Here is a 27,282-nt window from a genome sequence, read left to right as displayed (position 1 = left end):
CGCACCGAGAACGAGCATGAGACTGGCTGCAGTTCCTCTAACGGCCACTGATGTCAGTAACTGTTAGAAATTTCAGAACCTACGCAATGCTCCTTTAAAGCCTCACAGGCTATTGGTTAAAGGTACACTATGTAATTTATTTTTATTTTTATTTTTATTTTTATTTTTTTTCAATACATCATCAATCCTTCTTCCAAAACATGTTTTGTCTTACCCTGGTTCACTATCGTAAGCCTATTATAAGTGTTTATATTTTAGACCTGATGGGATGTTTTTCACGAGTCTGCTGGCAAAAAGAGAATTCAATAGAGCTTGTAATAAAACAAGAATCAACATTGGCTTGGCTTTTCGGAGAGGGTGAGACCTGAGGGATTTTAAATGTTGCAAAAGCGATGCGGAGATGGTGCTTTTATTACTCAACAGGTCAGAAAGGTATTTTATTGAACAGATAAATTGTCATTTGTAGCTCTCTAACAGAGTTCATTATAAAGCATCATCTATTGTGAAGGGTCATTTCATTATGGCGTAGCGCTGTGCTGGAATTTATTTTCAAGGAAGTACTGTGTCTATTATAGCTACAGTAATGTCTTCAGCTAGTCAGCTTGAGATCCACTTCCATCTAAACTGGTTATATCTATTAAGCATAGTAGTAGTGAATGTTATATGAGCTGTAGGATAACCATATTTGTCCGCAGTCAAGCAGAGCCAAAGCACAACCAAAACAATGTTCTTCCACAAAGTACATGCAGTTTTGTTTTTTAACCGCTAGAGGGCCAAAAGTTACATTGTGTACCTTTAAATAATACAGTCTGTAGCCTATAGTTGTAGAGTTATGCAACTTCTCTAAAACCATACTGCCTTAATTTAATTCCACTCAAAGGTAAAGTAAAGGATGTTAGTTATTCTAAAACTTCCGCCAACTCATTTAAACATGTTTTACCTGTCTAGCAGGAAAAAAGCAAGCTCGGCATCTGTTTTCATGTGCTTAGATCCCTCCGGTGATTAAAAAAAAGTTTAACTCTTGCTTTTTGATTACTTGATTGTCTTCTTATTGCTGAAAAATATTGAAATATTGTGAATATTTTGCACCCTTCTAAAATGATAACTGATCCAAGTTCATCTATCACATGCTCAGCTTTCATTTTACCATATGAACTGCCCACTGAAAATGGGCAAAATGATTGACTGCCACTTTATATTATTTATACGGTTTACAGAGTCTAGGGCTGTGACTGTCACAGTTGCCGCGATATCTCAGGACGGTTAATGCGGTTATGTATTTTATGTACCAATAATTTACAAATTATTTAAAATATTTTATATTACCATAGATGAAAAAGAACCATTAGATGCACTCAAGGTGAACTTGAGCCTTCATACTCTAGTCAAAAGTACTCACTAGAAGGTATTTTTTCAGGAGGTCTGACTTCATACTGGAATGGAGTCATACTTTCATTATCCGATCAAGTCACAATGGAAAAAGTCTTGTCCTTTTTTTATTGAAAATATCCTGTTTCCCATTAATGGATTTGTTAAAGTCATTAAAGACCTGAAAATAATGATGTTAACTTTTACATAAACTAATAGATGCTTTATTTGCTTTATTTGCTCGTTCATGATCAACTCATTTTAATGTAGTAAAGTGTACATAATAAAGTGTTCCCAAATACCAATTTCGAATGGTTTTGAAAACCTCAATAAAAACTTTAAGGGAATTACGCAATGCATGTCTTCATTAAAACAGACAGAATGTATTTTTGTTATGTGAATAAATTTGAAATAAATACAAGCAGCTAGACATTAACATGTGCAGAATCACATCTACTGTAAACAATATTTCGTAGCATCTGCTTTTATCAAAAAAATAATAATCCTAATAACAAGTGTCCATCATTTAAGACCGTCACATTCACTTCCCTGAAACATTATTCTCTATTCTTCATGTTCCAGTGTGACTGATCATTGAAGCAAAGGATGTAACAGGTCCATTAAGCTCACACCACAGTTTCTCGGGCTGGGTTTGAGCACTGGCTCTCAGATGGCCCCTCCCCTAATGTGTCTGATTGTCCTGCAGGAGAATCCCCTTCAAGAGACCCCATACTGGAGCAGGACTCCTCCAGCGATGTGTCATTCTCAGCCTCCTCCAGGGGTAACTGAAGGAACTGAGGCAGCATTAGATGTTCTTTCTTCAGGAGACCTCGCTGATCATCAGCACTGCAGGTCTGTGCTCGGTTTAACAACTCCACCAAACCTGAAAGTCCCGAGATAAGCACATTTAGATAAAGACATTTAGATAAGCAGGTTGTGTTCTACGAGGATAGAAATGAGGTAATCATCATTTACCCTCCATGTCATAGGTTCTCCTCAATCCAGGGTTCTTCTGTCGGGCATTTGATCGAGAATTCCCTGGAGGGAACATGTTCGCATCCACACCACCTCTCCGATCCTGGTGACAGATGCAGGAGAGGTTATACCTCAGAGAAGGACTGGAGAATATCAAGATATTGAGATACGCTGTTCTAAAGCTGTAGACTCACTTGTAATGAAGGAGGTGAGAGGCTCCCTTTTAAGCCGCTGGCTTGATCAACACCTGCAAGAGTGATTAGATTGATCAACAGTTTAGAATTTTTATTTTAGGGTGAACTGTACCTTTAAGAAGACTGATTCCAGAGAGTAAGAATAAATCAATCTGTCTATATGTCTATATATCTATGTCTATCTATCTATCTATCTATCTATCTATCTATCTATCTATCTATCTATCCATCCATCCATCCATCCATCCATCCATCCATCCATCCATCCATCCATCCATCCATCCATCCATCCATCCATCCATCCATCCATCCATCCATCCATCCATCTATCTATCTATCTATCTATCTACCTGTCTATCTACCTGTCTATCAACCCATCTATCCATGTGTCTGTCTTCCCACTCAGTGAATTCAGTTGTTCAGTAGTTCAAAATGAAACCTGCAAGATGTAGAATTTAAATAGAATTTGTACATACGTTTATCTAGAATTAGTGTCTTATTGGCCAGAGAGGTGACAGCTGTGTTCATACTTAATATCTGTCCGCTTCCACTCTGAAAACAGAGGACAGAAAACATGTGAGCACATGGCTGATGTAATGCAAATGTTGATATAGACAGATCAATGTCATTTCTAATAATATTTAGTAATTAGGATTGTATGACAAGTAGATTTATTAGCATTTAGTATGTCTAAATAGCATGAAGTTTGGTCACTAGGAGTGTGAAGGCACAATTCTTTGTTACTTTGTTTTTTTTTTAATTGATGTTACCTGTAAATTACTATGAAGAATACTAAAGAGCACGTGGAGGTTTCCTCTGCATATTGACTGTACTGAGTTTTTCATGTTTCTGTGTGTAAGGGTTTTGATGAATATAAAACATTAAATGATTGTTTAGTACTGGCACTGTCCTACTTTTGCAGCAGCAGTTTAATAACAAGAGAAACAGGTAATCTTGTGGTCCATCAAAAAAGGTCAAACTGTTAGTTTCAACAAAGAACAAAATACTTGTTCTGGCCAATCTAGACCTCCCCCTCACCATGGTAACAGTGGCGTCCTGTGCCCTGAGGCGGTATTTGTTAAGCATCGTCGCAAGGGCGTCCTGCAGGGTCTTATTTGACTTCACCACAACAGCTACCGTTTTACCTGCGAATGCTACCTTTACCCTGTACGAGAAACACACAAGCACATATTAACACCTGGTGACAACAGGCAATTCAAACTGATTGTTTGCATTTAAAGGAACTGGCCATCCATAAATGAAAAGTCTGTGATCATTTACTCACCATCATGTTGTATCAAATCTGATGTTTTTTCTTCTGTGGAACACATAAGAATTTTTTTTTATGAATGCTGGTAACTAAACAATTTCGGTTCCCATTGACTTTAATTTTATGGACAAAAAACATAATGGAATCCAACCAAAACTGATTGGTTACCAACATTCTTCTAAATATCTTCTTTTGTGTCCCACAGAAGAAAGAAATGCAGGTTTAAAACGAGTAAATTATGTCCGAATTTTCATTTTTGGGTGACTTTTTTTGCACAACACTCACGCAAATGTGACCCTCAGTTCCAAAAACACCTGCTGATCCTTCAGCACAGAGCTGTCCTGGTCCAATGACAGCGGTTGCTATATGTGACACACAACGGGAGATCACAATAAAATAAAAAAAATTTGTAAAGAAGTTCATATATAGACATTTTCTCTAGTAATGTACATGTAAATGTTTTGCACTTCTTACTTTGTCTTTGCCTTGTAGATAAATAATGATGTCTGACAGAGGAAGGCCTCTTTTTTCACATACGCCGGTGAGCATTTTGCGGACGGTGACACCAGGTCGGGCCGGGGTCAGAGATGCCGTACCATCGGGCAGGAAGACACAGCAATACTTATCAACCCCTCCATCTGCAGAGCGTGCCACTAATTTCTCAACCTGCAGCAACAGATATGTACAATGCCATTATACAATGCCAAACCAGTACTGGTATGGCATTGTATAATGCTGGTATCTACAGACTTTGTAGCAAGTTACCTCTGAACTCTTCACAAGTCCAGTCTTGAAGCTGATAGGTGATTCTGGAAATGGCCAATAGAGAACAAATTTTATTAGATGGTCTAAAAACCTATTATTAGTTAAATATGCCCTTTATTTAAACCATGTGTGGGTTAGGTGGGTTTTGACATCATAAAATCACCTCCCCAGGACCCTCTCTTCTCTTTGCGTTTGTCCTTTCCTATAATGCCTTGCAGATTGACCTTCCTTCTCTCTACCACATCATAAGCCTCTGGTGTACTTGTCTTCGCCTTTAACCTCTGGAAAACAACAAACTCATATAAATCTCTTATTAAGATCAAATACAGTCATATTTTACATTGAGATGTCAAGTTACCTCCTTAGTTTTATCAAACTTGACTTGCTCTCTGGGTGAGGTGCTGCTGGTGATTTTCGTTGACGTGAGGGGTTTGCCACGAGGGTCCAGCCCTGGCAGAGGCCTGCCCTCCACATTAGCTAGCATGCAGCTTTGATAGAGCTGTGAGCGCACGAAACGAGTGTAGCTGTCAAACTTCATCAGTTTAAAGATCTGAATGGGGGAAGAGAGAATGGAGAGGTTAGGTAAGAAGGACGCTTCTGCTCAAGAGGGAGTCAAAGCAGGATGGGCTCTTTGCTTTTGAGTTGATTGCTTTTAGTAGCTCTGGATAATTGAGTTATGATTGCTGTCTGTTCTTAAACTAAAGTGGTTTGCTTTACCACATGACACAACAAATACGTCTTCGTAACGAATGTAACAACTTATTCAATATGACACATATCTTTGTTTTTACACCACACAAATGGGCAAAACTACAATAGCATCCAGTGTCAGTTTTTTCCCCTGCTTATTTGACAGATGCAAAAATCTACTAATTTGTTATTGAAGCTGAAAGCATTTGAAATTGATTGAAAAAGACACTTAATACGGTGCCTTCTTGCAGTGAAGACAACTTTGCTGATTATAATGGGAATGCTCTACACTCAAAAAAATGATTTTAGCTCTTTGTTCAATTTCATTAATTAAAATGAGCATATACGACACAACCCTTCATAGAAATGATTCCAGCTTAATTTCATTAAATGTAATCAATGTAATTTTAAAAAATTGAAAAAATTTAATTAATTGAGTCAACATGAATATTTTTCGTTCGTCTTAACCAGATGTCACTCAAAAAAAGAATTTTGGCCTCTTGTTAAAATAATTAATTACAATAAGCAAAAGTAACACGATTGTTTAATATTGTCACAACTTAATTTAATTGTGTTCAATCAACCTAATTAATTTGTGTGAAAACTACATGAATCATTGTTGTTGACATCTAACTGGGCAGTGGATCTGTAGTTCCCAGCATGCTTTGCAAGGGACTGCATTAAGAGGGTCAATTTAGGGAAAAAGTGTTATTTTATGTGTTTTTCAGTAAATGGAAAGATGTTGTTAGTTAATGTTAGTGTTTAATGTTCAGTTATGTTAGAAGCTTAGAGGACTTTTTGTAATGTTTTTGAATTTTGTGGTTACCATTATGCAGAAGAGTGGCGACTGTGTTTAGGCTGTGGGCTCAGTATTGCGCTATATGCGCATTAAACCTCATGTGAAGGCTGTGGGCACTCAGTATACACTGTGTGTAAACCTCACTCGCAGACCTGCACAAGTAATATTTAATATTATATTACTATGTAAAAAGTGGTTTTAATTCAATTGAACACTACTAGTGTCTATCATTAGAAGTGACCGTGGAGTCAAATTAACTAAAATTATAATGTTGGTGATTTAAGGCAGGACAAAAACTAAATGTAGTTAACCTGACAAAACTTTATCTAGCAGGATCATTCCTGCTAAATTAATTTAAATTCATACAACAAGATTACAACAAATTATTTCAAACTAATTCCATTTTGTTGGAAAAATGTAATTCAATTTCGTGGAAAACCTTTCCTTAATTTAATTAAGTTCGTTCAACAGATTATTTTTTTGAGTGTAGTTTATATAATTGCATCACTAACCATGTACATGGAACGCTTTATGCACTTGGGATGCACTGTCATGAGCAGAGGCTCCTAAACTCTTTTTCTTGAAACCCTGTGATGAAATAAATTTTTTGCTTTCCATTTATTAACAACATAATAGAGCATAATTTTATATATATATATATATAGCATGTTCCAACATTGGCCTTAGCTCATGCCAGCGTAGCAGATCTACCTCACCAAGGTCAATCCTCCCTACACTCTATTCTTATCAATGAAATGCTCTTGAAATCTATTTCAATTGACATTTCTACCTGATATGATGTCACATACCTGTTGTTGGGCTTTTTGAAAGATTTCAGCATGAGGGTTTTGAACATCTTTCTCCTCGACTCGTACCCTGTCATCTATGTTAATGGGAGAAGTTGCGTTGCTGGACAGGAAGCTGTTATAAATTGACAACGCCTCTCTCTTGAGCTAGGGTAAGAAAACAAATGTCATTTTTACATTTTCTGTAGGAATTAGAAAGGACAAGAAACAGTGATAAAATAGTGGTTAGATATACAAAACGGAGATTTACCTGCTCTGATTGATAGGCAGGTATCTTGCGAAACTTTTCACACGCCAGCCAGAATAAGATGTTCTCAGCACTGACCTCAGATTTCAGAAATGCCTTTGGTGCATACAGACAAAATGTAACGCTAAGAATATGCCTCAAATCTGGATGAACTGCATGTGTCGGTGGGCATGATAATTACTATCACCTGTATTATTATTAAAAACAAGACAATTTAGACAATTTAATTTCTGGTTCTGGCTGGTATCTCTGTTGGCCACCAAATGAGGAATTTACAGAGGTTTATCCATCTCAGAGCTCTCTCACCTAAACACCCAAATGTTTCCTTCCCCCCCCACAAACTCTCTTCCAGCCTCCCTTCTGAAACATTCTCCACACCTCCTCATTTACCTATAATTACAGTGACTCATACCGTGGGCTGTTTTCCTCCTCACGTCCTGTTTTTTTTTCTGATTTTACACATTTCACAATGAATTGGGGTTGAGTTGCTTGCTCTGCGTGGTCGGTAAACAAATGAGAGCGTCGAGCAACATGGCAGCATCTCTCTACGAAAATCTGTTTATCACGAAGTGAGTAAGTGCAGAAGTATATGACGTGTACACTGAGAAACTAGAAGCAAAGGCTTATTTCTGGGACACCTCTTCTGCTTTTCTCTGCCGAGTAAGACATTACCCGTTTTTAGGGCTGGCTTTTGATTAAATCTATATTAATCAAATTAATTGCGTAATTTGCTGATTAATTAATTGCAATTAATCACACTTATATTGAGTTGCCTTTAGGAGAAGTGGTGCTTTAACTTTGAATTGGTGCATTGCTTTTAAAGCACTAAATTGACAATATTAGAAGTTAGTAGATCATTCAGCAACCTTCCCACCCAGTAAACTCAAGTGCTTTTTAGAAGATCCATTAGTGAAAATAACTAACACAGTAAGCTAATCAATATCTTCCCCTAAAGCCCATTCATCTGTGTATTTGTTCAGATTTTGATGTGCTTCTTTATGTCCAGAAATATTCACTCTTTCGAATGATACTTGTTTAGTTCACTCACCGTGAAGTAGCGTACACCCATGGGGTCCTCCAGCAGCCTCTCGAAGCTGACGGCCCAGCTGGCCACCTGACCCACACCTCTGGTCCCTTCACTGGGCACGGTGGGCAGACTGGAGTTACTGCTGGAGTACTGCGGCGTTGTGCGCTCATCGGTCTCCAGCACATTCAGTTCTAACACCCACGAGACGGAGAGGATGTTGAGAAGCACTGGTATTTGAACTTAAAGCATTTATGTGTATTGTGAGGGTCTGTTGACAGTTGTGTCCCAAATGACGCACTATACACTATGTACTTATACACTATGTACTTATGTACTCAGCTGTGAAGTGTATGAAATTTTTAAGGTTATTTTGTCATTCAAAATATGGCGGCAGTGGCTCAGTGGTTCATGTAGATTGTCTACAAACCGAAAGGTTGGTGGTTCAATCCCCGGTTCCACCTGACCAAGTGTCGAGGTGTCCATGAGCAAGACACCTAACCCCAGCTGCTCCCGACGAGCTGGATGGCGCCTTGCATGGCTGACACCGCCGTCGGTGTGTGAATGAGTGAGTGAATGGGTGAATGTGAGGCTATGTAAAGCACTTTGGTGGCCATAGGTCTGTGAAAGCGCTATATAAATGCAGTCCATTTTACCATTTATATAAATGCAGTCCATTCAACATCGGAATTGAATACCCCTCCCCCTCCGCTATGTAATTAAAGCTGCAACAGTTGAGTGCGTGAAGTGTCTAAGGCCCTTTCCCAAATGACACCCTAAAAACTCGCTGTTTTCTTCTGAGTCCGCACTTTTGTGACGTAATGCTGCTTTGACTGTCGGGTAGGCGTCTGCTGCAGAGTCGGCAAAAGTGCGCAGCAAGGGCGCATATCGACCAAAAGGGGGCGCTCGTAAGCACCCTTCTGAAACCTAAAATGACTAAATGGGACACGTTATGGTCTCATGGACTCGGCAGCCATTGTAAGTCCACAAGACTAAAAGTACATAATGAAATGTGCCATTTTGGACAGGTCCCAACATTCCACACTTTGTTTTTTCGGTTAATTAAGTGCATTATCCAGGTATTTAAAGTGCACTTTTTCTATTTGGAATTTTCAGTGTGAACACAATACTCTCTCTATTTATACTATATGACATAAATGACATAGAATAGTGCATGATTATGCATATTTTGACCCACTTTACCTTAACATATTAGATCAAGTTTGACATGAACTTTTAGGTAAAGTGGATTATTAAGTCATTAAATATAGCCTACTATTGAGCAAACATGAACCATGCCACGCAACACTAAGGGTTTGGATACCCTTGAGAAAAATAAGTGCACTTCATTTTATTTGTGTACTTCAAATCTTTAAAGTAGCCAATATTTTTTTTTAAAAACTGTACTTGCAGGAAATTATATCAAGGAAATAAAAAGCCACTTAATAGTACTTAAGGAGAGTACACTTGTATGGCTTATTAACTTAAGAACACTTTTAAGTACTTTATATTCATCACAAATGAAAAGCTTTACTTTAAGTATATTTGGTAACACATTAGAATACTGTTCCTTCATTAATAAATAACTACTCAGAAACAAATGAGTAATGCACAATTAACATTCTAGTAACTACTATTAACTAACAGGAAACTTATTATATATAGTAATCATAGCGCTCAGTCGAATGTGGTACTTTTGTGGTACAAAATCTTACAAAAATCGCAAAAGCTTACAATGACTTCAGGCAATATTAGGTAGTTATCAAGCTTTTCACTTTAGAATACTGATCCAAATTATTAAGAAGGATGTAGTAACACTTGTGTCATTACTAGTGGGTTACCGTTATCTTTAATTATAAATTATGCATTATTCATGTTAATTATGAACCTGTATATAGTAGTTCTCTGGGAGGTATGGAAAAAAATAGTAGTTACTGATTAGCTAATAGTGAACTACCACATTCGACTGAACGCTATACTAATTTGTTAATCAGAGTTTCTTATTAGTTAATAGTAGTTACTAGAATGGTAATAGTGCATTACTCATTTGTTCCTTTGTAGTTAATCAACAGTATTCTAAAGTGTTACCGTATACTTTAAATTTTAATGATCTTTTGTTTAATAATCTTTTGTATAAGTACACTTCTGATGTGTTGACTAACATACTAAAGCACATGTAAGCTACATTATTTCAGTTGTGTGATTACAAATATATTCAAATAGAGATTACATTAAAATATATTTTAGTTTACCATAAATGCTTTTCAGTACATTTGAAAGAACACTTGAACCACATTTCAATGATAATAGAAGAAATGACTTATATTACATATAAAGATACTCGGGTCAAAAAACACTCTAATTGCATTTAATATCAATTTAAACTATAATAAATGTTAATTTAATTGCAATTAATATGCAATTAAGTGCTTAAAGACACTACAGTCATATTCTTTGAAATTATATAATCATTTTTGTAAACGTATGCTAACTTTTTCACAAATCTAGTTATTCATTAATGGTCTAATAGTAGTGGTGCTATAGCAGAGACACGACTTCATGGTAGTCTGTGTTTCTTCTTATGGTTGCTGTTTTTACATTGTTTCTAGGGTATTTTTTGGTCATTAGTTGGATAAATGATGGATCAGATGGACTACTAGGTGGTGGGTCTGAGATTGAGCACCTTAAGTTTTCCAACAGGGCCAAATTTTGTTACTTTTCAGAGATGACAAATGTTCTAAATATAAAATGTTTACACACATGCTACAAATTTAAATTCACAGCAATCCCATTTTTGCTGTTGATCTGTCCCATTTTATCTGAAAAAATATATTTTTTTTAAATATTGCAGCAAATATTTTTTTCGATATATTGCAAAAAAACGAGTATCAGTGCTGAATTTTATTTTGCACAGTTCTTCGGGTCATCTTGTTTTAGGCTCTAAACACTTTTCCGTTTGAATGTGAAGTCAATTCAAAAGCACAGCACATAAAACCGTGAAAATAAAATCCAGTGTACAAACATGTCAGTCAGCGAATCTCAATCTTTTGTCAAAGGACGCATGAGCTGATTTAGCCCTGTTTTGTCTTTCCTCATGCAGGCTGCGGGAATGTGTGAGACATGCCAAAGAAAGAGCTCGTCAATATGACACCATTAATGTTTGTGCGCTGCTAAACTGTCTCAACCCAAAATCTGTTGATGACACTTTTTACAGTTCTCTTCCTTTATTCCGACACCTCACTCGTCACTTGTTTTTGTGGCTCTGATGTGCAGTAGAGGAATTTCCCAAGCATGAGTTCGAGTCACACTTTATGAATGACTAGCATCAGACGCTTGATGATTATACTGGTGCGATCAATGATTGTCTTCACTTCCAGACAGTCACATGACTTTCTATACCTCTGTCTGTCTGACTTTCTGCCTACCCACCTGTTTTTCTCTCCCAATCTCTCTGTCTCACAATGACACTTGAACAGAGAGAGAAACTGATGTGGCGACACCCCCACCCCCAAAACCGGATGTAAACAGGTCACTGATAAAGTGATAAGTATGACTGCATTAGAACTGTTCGCCGACCATGTGGATAAAGTATAAAAACACATGGCTGCACGAACTTCTGACCTTTGTTTCCCCCTGATGCCGTAGATGGGGGAGAACATATCGTTCATCCTCCATCTCCTCTAAAAAAAAAACATGATTAATGAATAACTTACCTCCATCTGATACTGCCAGTGTCTGTAGGAGAAAATGAAATGATATCGATCAGAGTGATAATTATACTAATCAAAAATATGTTGGATCATGACATACATTCATCTGTGGTATTAGTGACTCAGTTGAAGTACACATTTCTTGGTAAAAAAAAAGGTGTTTGATTCAATGCCTGCAGGCGATTGAGACCCACACAAGCACCAGAAAGGCTGAGTGAAAGAGCTCACGAGCAACAAAATGAGACACACAATTGGAATCTGAGATAAAATGGCTGTTCTTTTTCCCTCAAATTGGATATTAACTGATATTATTGTTCTCTGATCGTCTCATTCCCGGAGGGTAATGTAGTATAGCTTACATCTTCAATGATCTGCAGGGAAAAAAATCAAGCAAGTCCCTAAAACATTTTATTTATTTATTTTGCCCCCTGAATAAAAGAAAGTAGTTGCAACTCTACATTAGTTAGTTCAAGGGAACTTTTAACATTATAGTTTGACCTGATATGGTTAAAAAAAACTCAACTCAAAAAAATGTTCAACTCATTCTCAACAGATGCATTTTCATTGCCATATTCATATTTTGTGACAACGCTGTGTTTACACAGACCTGCACATACATTTTTAGTCAGGTTCTTTGAACGTACCTTAAGTCCGTTGGATATCTCAATGTTATTCCCTTTCAGAGACATATCCTTGGAATCACATGTACTTTAGATTATTAAACGCATGAGTGAGTTGTTTCTGATGTGCGTTTGAGACAGCTCTGAACACAATATAACTTCCTGCTCGAGCAGGAAGTCTTACCATGGTAACATGCCGCAAGAGGAAGTGTGGGCATGTTTCAGACAGAGCTCTTTTTTGAACTTTTTTTTTTTACAGTGAAACCATGGCTGCAGTTCTTCCATCATTACATAATGAATAAGGTCATTTGTGCATAAAAACATTCATTGGAATTAAATGATTGGGTATTTGTGACATTTAACATTTGTTTTGTTGTTATTGACATGTTTTAGCACTGTCCTGGTCAGATTCTGAAAGAGCACATGGCAATTAGACAAAACATTATCACTCAAGCAATCATGACCAAAATACCATATACCACTGCACTTCTGCTAATGAACTTCAATCAGGTTTTCTTCAAACAGCAAATCTACCGTTTTGAGATGATTCAACATTTAAAGGTCATAACAGGATCTTTAGCTAATGGCTAGCATGGCAGTAACTTCATATGCCTAAAAACAGTAGACAGATGAGGAAATGAGGGCTCTTCTGAAATCAGTCAAAGCTTTTACCTTGTTGAGGCTGTGAGGCTGACTGTCTGACAGGGTGTTGTGTCTCTCAAGAGTCCTTCGTAAAGAGTTGCGTCGAGCGAGGTTTGAGAACCCTCTAGTGATTTCATTGAAACTCAAGGTCCTCTGACATAAAATTCACACAAAAAAATGTTCACATATTACAACCTCACAATATAAAAGCTTTACTGTACAATAAAATACATTTATGGTATGAATGATCAATTTACGGTTTCATAAAAATATTAATGGAAAAATGTAACCGAAATAATTAAATCCTTGTCTGAGGATATAACATCTATGTATATACAACATGTATCATGTATATAGAACATCTAGTTACTGGGGTGCCTCAGGGCTCAGTGCTTAGACCACTTCTTTTCTCCACATGTAATCACTAGGATCTGACAGAAAGACAGACAGACAGACAGACATACATATATTTTTATGAAAAAGTAAATTGATTACTATTCAGACCAAGTAAACAGTTAAACATACACTCAAATGTTTCAATTTGGCCCAAATCCAAACTCGGAAATAGCTACAAATATAGTTGTGAGAAGCAAAAAAAGAAGAAAAAATTAGTATTCATTTTGTATAACTGTACCCTGAACAGAAAAAAATTCCAATATCATAGTATCATGACCAGATGTTTCCACCTTACCAGTTGTATATCACAGGTAAGAAGTGAAGAGGAAATTTGGTACCTTTTCCCTTGACTGGACAGATGGTTTCTGTTGGTGGTGAGACAGAGAGATCTCCATGATGAAGCTGGCTGTGTGCTGGAGACCAGTGAGCTTACACAAAACCTGAGCTAGAACTTCTTGGCTCACAGAAACAACGTGTCACTGCGCAAACACCATAAAACACAATGCCGCTGGGTATAAAAGTCACTGAGAAGGAAAACTCACTGACGTACATTCAGGCAACAATCATCCAGAGAAACCTGAGGATGAATGACCATCTAGACAGAAATTAAATTCACAATTATTATGAAAAAAAAAAAGTGTTAGTGTTAGTCTCACCCATTTGCATTTGATTATCTGCAGCACACCTTTCACATGTGATTTGTCGAAATTCTGTCATCATCTTTACCCTCATGTCTTTTTTTCCTGTGGTAGACAAAGAGATTCATCAAAATGTGAAAACTGCTTTTTTATATTCAATGGCAAACTATGGTGATCATTTAATGTCAGATTCAACTGGTTTATTTTTCATATTTTTGTGAACTGGTGCTCTTCAAAAAAGGTCCCTCTTTATGTACAGTATCTCCTAAATGGAGACTGTGATTTGTGGGGATCGAGCTTTATGAAGAAGTTTTTCTTCACAAACATGTCCAGTCAATCGTCCAAACTGCCCAAAGCAGGTCCAGACTGAAAAAACCATCCAGAACCAGTTCTGTTTTGCGTCACCAAAGCTCCTTCTGTTCTGCAATGGTCGACACCTGTTCCTCTTAATTCATCAGTGCAGCAGTCCGTGTGGCCATAAGCCCGTTCACCATCTCACTCTCCCTCGCTCTTACAGCTGGAGAGATGAGATGAGCTCAGCCAGCAACAAAGGCATTTGTGTTCCTGTGCGTCTGAGGAAAAAGCAAATGTAGTAATTAATGACCCTTAGCAAAAATGAAAGAAAGTGCTTATCATGATCTTCACAGATATGGTTGTCACATCTCCTCAAAAGAAATATCGAATAATGAGTATAAGTATGAAGGTAAAATAGTAGAAAAACTCGAGAGCACGTAGATGTGAATTTGAGAACTTGTACAATAAATATTCATACTTGTACGCGAACATTTACACTCACAGCTCCAATGTGAAAACCTGTAAAATAAAAATCTTAAGTTAAATGTTGAAATTTGCACTCGCAGACAATAGTCACAAATATGTATTCTGAATTTGAAGCTGCATACAAGTAGTCACAAATGTGTAAAATGCCATTCACAGAAATACAATGACAGACACAAACTTGTAATAATTATTTGCATTTAATCTTACATTCACATTCGCAGTACAACCTCAATTAGGCACTTAAATCTGTCACTGCAAATTCAAATTTCGCGCCTTGACTTTTGCTACTCTCTTCGCGACATATTAGGTGCAAACTAACTTGTGCACTTGAGAGAGAAAGGGGGCGGGAGCGGGGGTGTTCAAAGGAGCCGTTTTATTGGTTGGCGCCTAGCCATTGAAATGAGACTTCTATTGTAGGCTACGCGATGATGTCACGAAATAGAAATTCCTTTATACCTGCTGCAATTAGGTTTTTAAATGATTTATTGTAATTTGTGTGTTGTGTTGTTATATGTGTATGTGTATACTGCTGTCTACACAAAGAATTGCCTTTGAGGACAATAAAGTTTAATCAATCAAAACCCGCGTCCTCGAGGACACTCTGAAACGCTAACATGGCTTAATGCATTAGACTGATAATAAAAGAAATAAATGATATTATCAAACTCAGTAAACACCATACTAATAATGCATACTACAGAAAAGCAGATGAAAATTTCTCAAATTCACATCTACGTGCTCTCAAGTTTTGCTACTCTTTTACTTTCATAATAAGTGTGTTGTTTTAGAATGACAGTGATGCCCTTAAATAGGATATAGTCACATGAGCTAACTGCTTAATATTTAAAATTAGTGGAGCTTGCAGAAATTTTTATATGAAGAATAACCATAGAGAAACATAGTCTAGTCTAGTTAATTTTATGAGAAATTTAGTTTGTATCTTGTCACAAGAGTTTTCAAACTTTTTGATTCCACGGAACCCCAAATATTATGATTGTGAATGGTTATCATGATTATATAAAGCCTGCTATATGTTCCCTATCAAAAGCTACTCTCAATGCTGTGCTGGATCAGTGCTTTGGGAAAACATCTTTGTTTGACCGGTTGTGAACACGTGTGTCACAGTCACCAGCGCAGTCACCAACTCTGTAACCTGTCTGCACTACACATCCCAGCATCCCTTTTGGTCCCCACCTGCACTCAGTCAGCCATCACCACACCTGCTGCTGATCATAACCAGATACTGATTCCCTGCACCTTCACTCCATCATCAACACAGCCTATATCAACCTGCATCACCCTAACATCAGTGTCTGGTCTCATCAACGTTACTACGAACGTAACTGCTATGTAAACAGTCAGACTTCTTACCTGTACACTCACCTGAGATCGTCAAGTCTCCTGTCTTCCCTCCGTCTCCTGTCCGTCATCCCGATCCAGATCTCCAGTCATCGTGTTCATCCTTCACCTGCACAGAGAATCCACTTCAGTCATCACCAGCTAAGTCTCCATCAATATTCGTCAAGTCACCATCCTCTAACCATCGTCTGGTTCCCGCTGTTGTCCCATCACTCTGCTCAATAATCTGTTTTGACCTTACCATCTGTCTGTTCCCTTCCGTGAGTGTGACAACGTGTGGCAAACGCATAGAATTTGGCTTAAATAACCTCTGATGATGACGTCATTGGAATGCGCACTTCAGAGGCTATAGACGTTTGACAGGTGTGCTTTCAGGTTCCTTTGTCTTCAGAACCGCATTGTGTGCCATGTGTGTTGAAAACTTTCTCTCTCAAACTATACCCTTTGTTAGGAGTTAGTTTTGCCTGCAGGCAGGAATAAAGCCTTTTTTCACGCCTTTTCTTTTTCTCTCTAAACAAAAAGAAAAGAGTTGGAGAAAAAGAGAATCATGTCAAGTGAATCCAGTAAGAGATGCGTGATCTGCACGATTTCTGTATCTTGTGTCTGGGGGAACATCACGCTGTATTAGCCCTCGGGGTCGCAGAGTGTGAGCACTGCGATTTATTCTCTGTCAAAGGGCTCCGCTCCAGGTGCGCATTCCTCGATGGCAAGATCATAGGGCTCGCGTGTCGATCTGGCTGAAGGGCAGGAGACAGGTCCTCCCCTTTCTCTTGTTCTCTCACCAGATCGTGAGGTCCTCGAGCCTGCTTCTGGGGCGGCGCCTCTTCAGACCGGGCTAAGGACACTAGTTCTTCGTGTGGAGATGGATTTCGAGTGTACTGCCTCCGAGCGCTCCTCTCGTGACGAGAGATCTTACGATGAGTTACTTGAGGTAGTCACTCAGACTGGCCACAGGAACAAGAGACCCCCAGACGATACAAGTTAGACGACTGTTTCTGTCGGATGGCCAAGGGGAGGCATCAGAGAGACAGACCCTCCCCTTCTTTCAAGATCTCCATGATGAATTACCTAAATCATGGAACAAATCTTATTCTTCCTGTGTCTTTGTGCCCGTGATGTTGGTATATTCAACTATTGTTGGTGCAAAGGCACAGGGTTATACGATGGTGCCCCCGAGTGAAGACATGTCCGTGGGCTATCTCTCCCCTGGCAGTGTATCATCACTCAAAAAGCCTGCGCTTCCCTCCAGATCATGCAGAATTACATCTACGAAAGCTTTTCAGACGGCAGGTCAGGCTGGTGCTGCCCTACACACCATGTTGCAGGAGTACCAGGCTGACCTGCTTAAAGAACTGGGCACGGACGGGGGAAACGTCAGTGAGGAGGTGTTTTCTGAGCTGTGCCAAGCCACAGATCTGTCTCTACCCATGACTAAGCAAACGGCCCATGCCAACGGCCCTCCGGCCTATTCGGCGACTCAGTCAAATACTGTCTTTGGGGAGGTTCCGGGAGGTTAAAGGCACAAGGAGGCTTTTGACAAGTTCCTCCCGCACCATGCCCAAGGTTTGAGAAGCTCAGAAACAGAGCATGGTGAGTCGCTTCACCAAAAACGAAGCTGGACCTGAAAAGAAAAAGAAGTTCTGAGGCTTTTGCATCCAGGACCGAGAGGGTGTGCCCCCTGGGAAGGGGTGCGTAAAAATACAACATCAAAAACGAGCTCCTTCTCGACACCCTCACACCGCTGTTTCCTCCCCACCACCTCCGGTGTTTTGGGGGGCAGCAGGTTTCCAGCGAAATGTTAAATGTTCAGTTGCTTCCTGCCTTGAATCTAATCTCTATGCTCTCCAGGAAAATTATATTAATGAGATCTCATTTATGATTTTGTTCTTTCCTAAGGGATCAATTAATATTAAATGAGTCTACACATATGTGACTAGTAGACTAATGTAATCACGAAGACTCAAAGTAATGTAATAATTGCTAATGATGTCGTAATTAACATGCTAGACAGTTTTGGAAATGACAGAGACACTATCATCATAGAATGAGTAATATCTCAACTCTCAAAGTTTTGTTGGAGTTTGTTGGTCATTCAGTAATTGGTTCCTAATCCCCCAGAATATTATGGAATCCCTACAGGAGCAAACAGCCAACAATAGAGTGCAGTACGTCTGCAGAGCAATGATAAGGACCCTTGGGATGCACCAAACTCACCATTGTGAGTCTGGATTCTGACTGCTCTGTGGATAGAGATGCTCCCCACTGCTTTCATTAACAGGGAGAAAGAAACATTGTGGCTTTTCAGCGTAATACAAAGGGAGGGAAGGACTGTTTTTAAACCCCAGAAAGTGTTCCTTCAAGGGAAGAATGAAGTCTGGATGTTGACATCTATTATAGGCTACTGCTACTGAATAAGATCTGAAGCCAGCTTGTATATACTGAGGTCCTATGCAGGAAGGTAAAGTAGCTTTAAAAATTCAATATGAAGTGGAATCTTGCACATAAAGATTCTCTATTTCAAGGTCTGCAGGAGAACCAAATATGCAGGGAGATAATAGTTTTTGACACAGGAAATATAGTGGAAATGTTTGTTGGTCTACTTCAATGCAGGATTATTATTTGACAGTTAACCGGAAACTTAAGACACAAAAATGCCATTAAATAACCTTTACACTAGTGTTTTGGTAAGAATGGCAAGCTAATTGCCTTAGCTATAAAGTCAAGTGACATAACACTGATTGGCTGATAACATCATGAAGATAACATCAAAAGTCTGAAACTCTTCACTAGCATCTGTCCTGAGTTATTCGCAAAAAGACAATATACATAAAAAATAAGTCAGATTTACTTTATCATCTGCATTATCTTAAAACTGTTCCCTTTTCTCACATTATAGCCTGTAGAACCCTAATTTCAACAGGGGGGAGCAACATACTGAAGACAAGAAGGGAGCAAAGAGAGTCTCAGAGGCCTATCCTAAAGCAGGTGGTGGTTAAGGATAATCCAGGTAAGTCTTTAATGCTGGAGATGTGCTGGAGGAGACGAGTGGAGGGGTGGCGGGCGGAGAGATTGCTAATTGTGTCCTACTAATCCAACCCCTCCCCCATCTTCACCCACCTCCACATCCTCCCGTCACATATGAGGAAGGCCAGGAACGTAGAGAAGCAAAGGTACTGCACACTACAAAGTGAAGAACACGTATTCTGAGGGAAGAGGACTCAAGAAACAGTGGACCAATAAGAAAACCCAACGCTTACCTGGATATATCCAACATAGAATGTAGCTACACCTTTCCATCTCTTTCTGCATCCTCTTCCTTCCACGAAATTCACGGCACTATGGGAGAAGTCCAAAAGGTAAATGTTTCGATCTGCTTGAAGGGCCTATTTATAAATTCTTTGGAACAAATAATAGTTTATGAATGTTATACACATCATTGTGTGGGATTTACCTGAAACTTAAAATGAAACTATTTAATCAGATATTTTAGGCACAAATGTTTGTTTTCAAGGGTTTGTTTTCAGTCATTGAGAAGTTAAAGGGCACTACAGAGCAAGAGCTTCGGATAGTCCTTCTCGGTCTGGATAATGCCGGAAAAACCACTTTGTTAAAACAACTTGCCTCCGAAGATGTGAACACCATCACCCCGACTCAGGTGAGAAGTGCAGCTTTGAGCGGCTTTCAAAGCTTTGGATTTTTGACACTTTCTTTATATGCTAGATCAAAAAAAGTCTTACAACCTTTGACAATTAAGACACATGTGGTTATGAAAGCAGCGACAGCCCTCTGACATTACAGAATGTACGTTTACTGCTTATCAGACTATTAAAGGATGTGTTATGACTTGCAAAACATGAGTAATTCAGACTAATTTGTTGAGGTGTGAAGTTATTAATGAGGCAGGCTAACACATTTATTGTGCTTTTTTAGTGTTTAACAAATCCAGCAGAAATATTTTCAAAGCCTTCGACAGACAGTGAATTAGGAAATGTTCATTCTAAAGTAATTCTTTGCCATAACACCAATGTGTATCTTTAGCTGCATCTTGGATAACACTAGACTGTAAAACCAAAATGGAGGAATCAGGTTAATCAGTAATAAAGAGGGCAGACTGTGGACAAATACTTCTGTAAAAAAAAAACCCTTCAAAGGTCTTTGACAATGGGGGTAACTTTTTGGTGGTTTAAGAAATGTGTAATTATGTAAATGAGTATACTGTGTGTGTGTGTGTGTGTGTGTGTGTGTATATATATATAGATAGATAGATAGATAGATAGATAGATAGATAGATAGATAGATAGATAGATAGATAGATAGATAGATAGATAGATAGATAGATAGATAGATAGATAGATAGATAGATAGATAGATAGATAGATAGATAGATAGATAGATAGATAGATAGATAGATAGATACACTGTTTAGAAATAAACTGACCATTATGAGAACAATTTACAATTTTTACAATTGCCAATTGCGAGATATAACATCACATTAAGACGTATCAAGTTAAATAGTGAGATTTAAAATCACAATTATGAAAAATAAAGTCTCATTTACCTTTGTTTTAGTCTAGGGTGCAAACAGACTTTCATTAAGAAAATATGTACAAGTTCTTACTATTGCTAATATTGTTATTAAGATTAAAATATAAAAGAAAAGTAGTATTAAAATGTAAATAAAAAATTATATAATTAATTAATTAGTAAATCATTAAATCCCTGGCAAAACACACAATAATATAATAAATAAATCCCTGGCAAAACACACAATAATATAATAAATATTTGCAATTTATCATTTGTAGAAAATGTATTTTGTCCGAATACACCGCTTCATTTAACACTGTTGTTTTAGTCTGAGGTAAAAACCACTTCCATTTAGAAACTATGTACTAATTTAACCTTCACGAGTTTAACTGATGGCTAAATGTCAGTTGTTTCAGTTGTCATAAAAAAAAAACAATCTTGCCCTTTGTTCCCCTATATAGATATATGTGGTTCAACACTTGTGTGTCTTGTATAATACAACACTGCTGCATGACGAAAGCAACCCACTAGATGTTGAGGTCTACCTACAACCCTCAGAGACAAACAAAAAAGCACCCATACAACTCTTGCTATAGGAAACCATTTGAAGGTGGTGACTGTCCTAGAAAGAACTACTATCCAAATATATGGTATGAATAGACATGATGGCATCTCAAACTTCCAAGAAAGTTTCAGTTAATAGGATCATATGTGATCAGTCTGGTTTACTGTTGAGGGGTCAGAGATAGAGCATGCCACGACTGTGTGTATTAGTGCTTTCATTTTCATTAGCGCATGAAATCAGCCATAGAGCATGCATCTGACGTAAAAAATAATTCATGTCAATTCTAAAAATTGTACTTTTATCTAGCATTGACTGACAGTATTGTCAACCAGTGAATTTGTACAGTGTATGCAATTGATGGCTGTTAACACAACATTCAGCATGGATTATTTTGGACTCCGCTGTGCACAGCTTGCTAACAGTTAAGATGTTGGCACACTGTTGCTTGATTACTTAAAATATCTTGGGACCTGAGTAATGTGAGACTATTTGCTGTTCAGCACGAGTTTTGTTAACAGCTATTGCAGCCAGTTAAAGCTATAAAGAGCCGAGGCCTGTGGGGAGAGAAGATCCTCTCTAAGAATAGCACCATAACAGTGTCTTTAATCCCACGGTTAAAGATTACTTAACCATAAAGTCTTAGTAGTTGGAGGCTACTTAGGGGCAGGATAAATTTAGACTAGGAGTTTAAATACATTGTGCCTCTATATATGGCCTTATGATTTTGGCCCAATCAAACCAAAGAGTTTATTGACTAAGAAAGTCCCACATTAAGGAAGCCAATTTCTGCCTCAAAGTAAAACATGAGAAGTTAAATGTTAGGTTATTTTGGATAAGTATTTAAATAATAAGTAATTACTTTGTCACTGCTAAAAAAAGTATGAATGAGTGTGGTATGAATGTAATCTGGACATTCGCCATGTTGTCATTATCATGTGACCTACCAGCGTCAGTTACGTCGCTTCAGTGCCAAATCCTCTCCCGTGGCTTAATGCGATAGTAAAGTTTCCATCAGATGCACACTTCAGAATCTCCCTGGAAGTAGTCATCCAGGTACTTTTAGCCTATACTCTTTTATGAGTACTGTGAATTCGGACATCTTTTGTCACATACTGTTTTTCGCCTAGGATTTCGCCTTTGATTTCGGATGCAGACTTTTACTTCAGGAATAAAAATTAAAAAAAGAAACACAAATGTGATGTTTATCTTTATCATTTTTGCTTATTAGTGTGGTTGAATTGGATCATTGGAGGTCAGCAGCAAATGCCGTAGTGAATTAAATGAGTGAGATTAAATACATAAAGTATATTTGTGTAAATTACTTACTTTACTAGTTACTTGAAAAAGTAATCTGATTACGTAACTAGTGTTACTTGTAATGTATCACCCTCACAGTTGTGGGATAGTCACATTATGAATTTATGCCAATGTGAAATATGAAGTCATGATTATGAGATTTAAAGTCACAATTGTGAAATCTAAAGTTTGAGATGTAAATTATTATTGTGTGATATAGTAATTCATAATTGTGAGATTTAAAGTCACATTTGGAAAATGTAATTTACAATGTGAAATAAAGTCACAATTGTGATATACACTCATTTTCAAGCGCCATTGTGAGATGTATCCCCGGTTTCACACAAGGCTTAAGCTAGTCCTGGACTAAAATGCATGTTTGAGCTGTTTTAACTGAAATCAACTTGCAACTAGCATACCTTAAAATATCTATAGCCATTGTTTTGTCTCAAGATGCACACCAGTAATGTGTTTTTCTAAGGCACATTTATAAAAGTTACTTAAGCCCTGTCTGTGAAACCAGGCCATAAATTCACAATTGTGATATAAAGTCACACTGACTGACAGAAAATCTACAAAACATGTATCCACAGCTGTATCATGTGCTAATTTTGCTATTTCAGGGTTTCAACATTAAAAGTGTGTGCTGTGATAGCATGAAGCTGAATGTGTGGGACATCGGAGGACAGAGGAAGATTCGACCATTCTGGAAAAAGTACCTGGAGAACACCGATTTATTGGTATGACAGCAATGCTCAAGGGGGAAATTCTGAAGTTAGCATGTTGTGAGAGTATTTACTGTCACATTTGTAATTAGATTTCTATTTTGTGAATGTCCAAAAATATTTTTCTCTTTAATATTTTTTTCTTCTTCTTTTTTTTTAGATCTACGTGATTGACAGCGCAGACAAAAAGAGATTTGAGGAAACAGGACTGGTAAGACTAGACAGAATCAATCTGTGACAATCACAGCTTCTCATTTTTTTCCTAAAAAACATTTTATCTAATATATTTATACGTCAAGCATTTTGCCACAAATAAAATAAAAAGAGCTCCTATATATGGGTTTCTCCTAAATAAGATTAACCTTTCTGTCCCTTGAGACAATTTTCCAGAAGAAATGTTTTCAATACAATCTTTATGGTTTCAGACAATATATGTTAATGGCTTTCAACTTTTTATTGTGTATCCTTAATTAGTTCCTCATTTTGAAGAGTGACGAAATGCCAGTTATTTGCCAGCGTTGCATTATTTTGGGCTTGACCACTAACAAGAGTTTAACTTCCCATCTATAAAAAATATACCACAAGTGTTACAATCAGGGGAATTTTACATCGCTTTTGCTCCTGAGAAATTCAAAATATAATTAATTTGGCATTGTGTAAACAACAAGCATTACAGAGAACAATGTATTTGGTTATGGTGGAAATGAGAAGTGAAATATGAACACATTTGTATCATGCCAGACAGTCTGAAGTTTAAAATGTTTATTTTAATATAAACTATCAATATTATATTATATTAAATATAGTTTGAAGAATCTGAATTTAACCCTTAAACGCATACCTCTGGTCTTTAGAGACCCGGGACATCATTCACTACCCTCCTCCACATTCATTTTTTAACAATCAACCTTAGTATTCCTCGATCAATTCATTATTATCAATATAACAAGATTTTATAATAATAAAATTGTAAAAGAATGCCATTCCCATTCATTTTTTGTAAAGACTGTATAGGGTTGCTAACAACCCGAGGTGTGTAAAAGTGTAAGTATATTTTTTCTGCACAACAATCTTTGATGACTGAATAAGTGCAATTCACCTTTATTCCACAAGGTGGCAATGTCTGATACACAATGATTTGTTTCAATGATACACAAACAATTTACTGCAGGCAGAGAACAAAAGAATAGGAAGAATCATCAGCAAAACTTGAAATGGCTCAGCGATTTACTGCAGAGCAAGTACTGAACACATTCAGATATTAGTGTCGCTGTCACTTGACGGTGGATCTGGTGAAGAAGCTGTCAGCGATCAAAATATTGATTTTGAAAATGTTGAAAATGATAGTTTGAGATTGATAATTTAAGCCAGATGCTGAATGTACTGGGAAATGAGCTCTAATGAGAACAGTGATGATGGTATAAAACATCTGCTCAAACTGAACACTTCCCAGCTCCACAAGGTAACAAAATATGCTTTATTTTATCCTTCTGTAATTGTTACTCTATTATCAGGAAAGGTTTATATTATCGCGACAGGTAGAGATCCATTCGTGTTAGATATAAGAATCAGTGTCTCTATAGACCCGAATATGTAATAATGATTGGCGAAACATTCTTGCGATTAAGGGTTAAGATTCCAGGTCCTCACTCCTACAATGATCAAAATTCACTGCACTGTATTAAAACTATGTACCACTCTGATGGTGAATACAGTGTCTTTCCAGTTTGTACATTTGAGGTCCTACAGCTTAACTGACAAGTCTAAGTGTTAGCAATGCCATGATCTTTGGTTCAGTCCTTAGAGGACACACAAAAATCTATAATGTGAATACGCTGTAAGTGTAAATCACTCTGGATTAAAGCATATACAAATAGTACATGAATTGGTATTGACTGCTAACCTCTATTTGGTGCAGACTCCTCTCGACTCCTCTGTGTTGACCTTCTTCCACAGGAGCTGTCGGAGCTCACCGATGAGGAGAACCTGAGGGGTGTGCCATTGCTCATCTTTGCCAATAAACAGGACCTGGCCACAGCTTCCCCTGCCAGTGAGATCGCAGAAGGCCTCAACCTGCACACATACCGGGACCGAGAGTGGCAGATCCAGGCCTGTTCTGCCGTATCTGGGGAAGGTGTACAGGTTTGTAAAGTGAATTTTAATTTGTATTAGCTTTTTAATAAAACCTTTGACATATATATATATATATATATATATATATATATATATATATATATATATATATATATATATATATATATATATATATATATATTTTTTTTTTTTTTTTTTTTTTTTTTTTTTTTTTTTTATTATTATTATTATTATTATTTTTTATGATACCCATGATTAGTAATTAATTCATTATTTTGTCTTTCAGGATGGCATGAATTGGATCAGTAACAATATTGTAAATAAGAAGAAATGAATCTGCTTACTCCCAAGTGTTATTTTGTACAATTGCTCTAATACTTCTGTTCATCTAAACCACATGTAAAATATTGACTTTTTGTAATACAAAGTTCTGTCATGAAACTCTAGATGGTGCAGGCTGACAGGCCCTTAACTCAATTTGGTAGCGATAGCATCGTTATCTACATAGCGCAGCTGATTGGTTGCTGTTGCATCAGTGGTCAAAGAGCTTGCTGCTCAACATTCAAATACTGGTAGTGTTGCTGTTAGCAGTTTGCAGCGCGCTTCCGGAAACCCTCCTCCTTCCCCAGCTCCACCTGTATAGATCTGCTACAGGGGGTTATTTCATGTATGTTACATGTGCAGCGACAACAATGTCTGTGAATGTATTAGCAGTAGCAAGTCTCGGTACTTGCTCTGCAGCAGTGTAGATCTATTCCGCCAAGACCAAATGCATTAACATTGCCATATCCATGAGTATTACCATGCCAATCTCTCCGAGAGTTGTCATGACAGAAATAATATGAATGATCTTTCTTCCCGTTTGTAAATTAGCTGCCTAAAGAGACAAAGGAAAACAACAAAACAAATCATTTTCCCTTCTCTCATCTCTTATGCTCTTACAGAGTGTTTTTGTCTGACAAGACGAGTTTCGCTATCTTTTAATCAAGATGTTGCCGTTACATTTTTGAGGGAAATGACATACCAGGGCATGAATAATGCACACAAGCAAGATTTTCAGCCTAAAATAAGGATGAGGCATTCAAGTATCTATTAAAATTATATATAGTTTTGATAGTTGTCACACCAAAGAATTATCTGAAACTGAGCAAAACTCTTGTACTTTGTAAGGTGATATGTGAAACCCATGTTTATTTGTTTTTTGTCTCAGAATGACTGGATTTGGTAGTTTCTATATGATTACCCTGTGTGGGCATAATGTGTATGATTATGTGAAATGAAATTGTAACTACATTTTCTAGTAGTTTAAGATTATGACTTGAATTCTAATTCAAACAAGATCCTGGAGTAGTCATGTTCGTTTTATCCACGTTTTCCAACCTTTTTGGAAGATCTAAAACAGATATTCAATCAATAACACAAAGCAAGAGTGCTGTTGCTCTGAATAACATGTAATCACAGCCGTGGTGATGTTGGAATCAACAATAAGATTGTGAGTGTGATAATTGCTTTTGTACAGCACATTAATAAACAGGAAGTTAATACTGAATAACTTATATTTTAGACGCAATATTGCTAGTTGCTTTGTTTTGCTAGTCCAAGTCCACCTCTGTAGACCTGATTGGTGGAGTTGTGTAGTAACAACTAGTATTAGTAACAACTTTTTTTGCATACATGCTTTTGTTCTGTGTACCTCATATCAGCCAGCGGTGTAAAAGTATATCTGCACTTTTATAAGGTCATAAGAGCATGTGATTTTTATTTTTTATATATTTTTTTGCATACATGT

At 37.4% G+C, this 27,282-nt stretch overlaps 2 protein-coding genes across 2 annotated transcripts; one reads left to right on the top strand and one right to left on the bottom strand.

Moving 5' to 3' along the window:
* Positions 1-1,474: 1,474 nt before the first annotated feature.
* rgs14b (regulator of G protein signaling 14b) lies at positions 1,475-12,622 on the bottom strand. Its single transcript, XM_084137925.1, has 15 exons — positions 12,493-12,622; positions 11,852-11,873; positions 8,163-8,332; positions 7,118-7,210; positions 6,871-7,014; positions 4,931-5,122; positions 4,736-4,853; positions 4,573-4,616; positions 4,282-4,473; positions 4,093-4,169; positions 3,576-3,702; positions 3,014-3,089; positions 2,538-2,590; positions 2,344-2,446; positions 1,475-2,251 (listed from the first exon to the last, which is right to left on the bottom strand). Exons 1-15 carry the CDS (start codon positions 12,535-12,537, stop codon positions 1,995-1,997), a joined length of 1,713 nt encoding a protein of 570 aa, XP_083994051.1. The 5' UTR covers positions 12,538-12,622; the 3' UTR covers positions 1,475-1,994.
* A 6,779-nt stretch (positions 12,623-19,401) lies between these two features.
* On the top strand, positions 19,402-27,045 carry arl3l1 (ADP ribosylation factor like GTPase 3, like 1). The gene is made up of 6 exons (XM_084137013.1): positions 19,402-19,639; positions 19,795-19,938; positions 23,298-23,414; positions 23,560-23,610; positions 25,356-25,541; positions 25,780-27,045. The coding sequence occupies exons 1-6, from the start codon at positions 19,622-19,624 to the stop codon at positions 25,825-25,827; spliced, it is 564 nt and encodes a 187-aa protein (XP_083993139.1). The 5' UTR covers positions 19,402-19,621; the 3' UTR covers positions 25,828-27,045.
* The last annotated feature ends 237 nt before the right edge of the window (positions 27,046-27,282 follow it).

The sequence above is a fragment of the Abramis brama genome (genome assembly GCF_963993115.1).
Source record: "Abramis brama genome assembly, chromosome: 15".
NCBI lineage: Eukaryota > Metazoa > Chordata > Actinopteri > Cypriniformes > Leuciscidae > Abramis > Abramis brama.
This window is presented reverse-complemented; position numbering and strand designations above follow the sequence as displayed.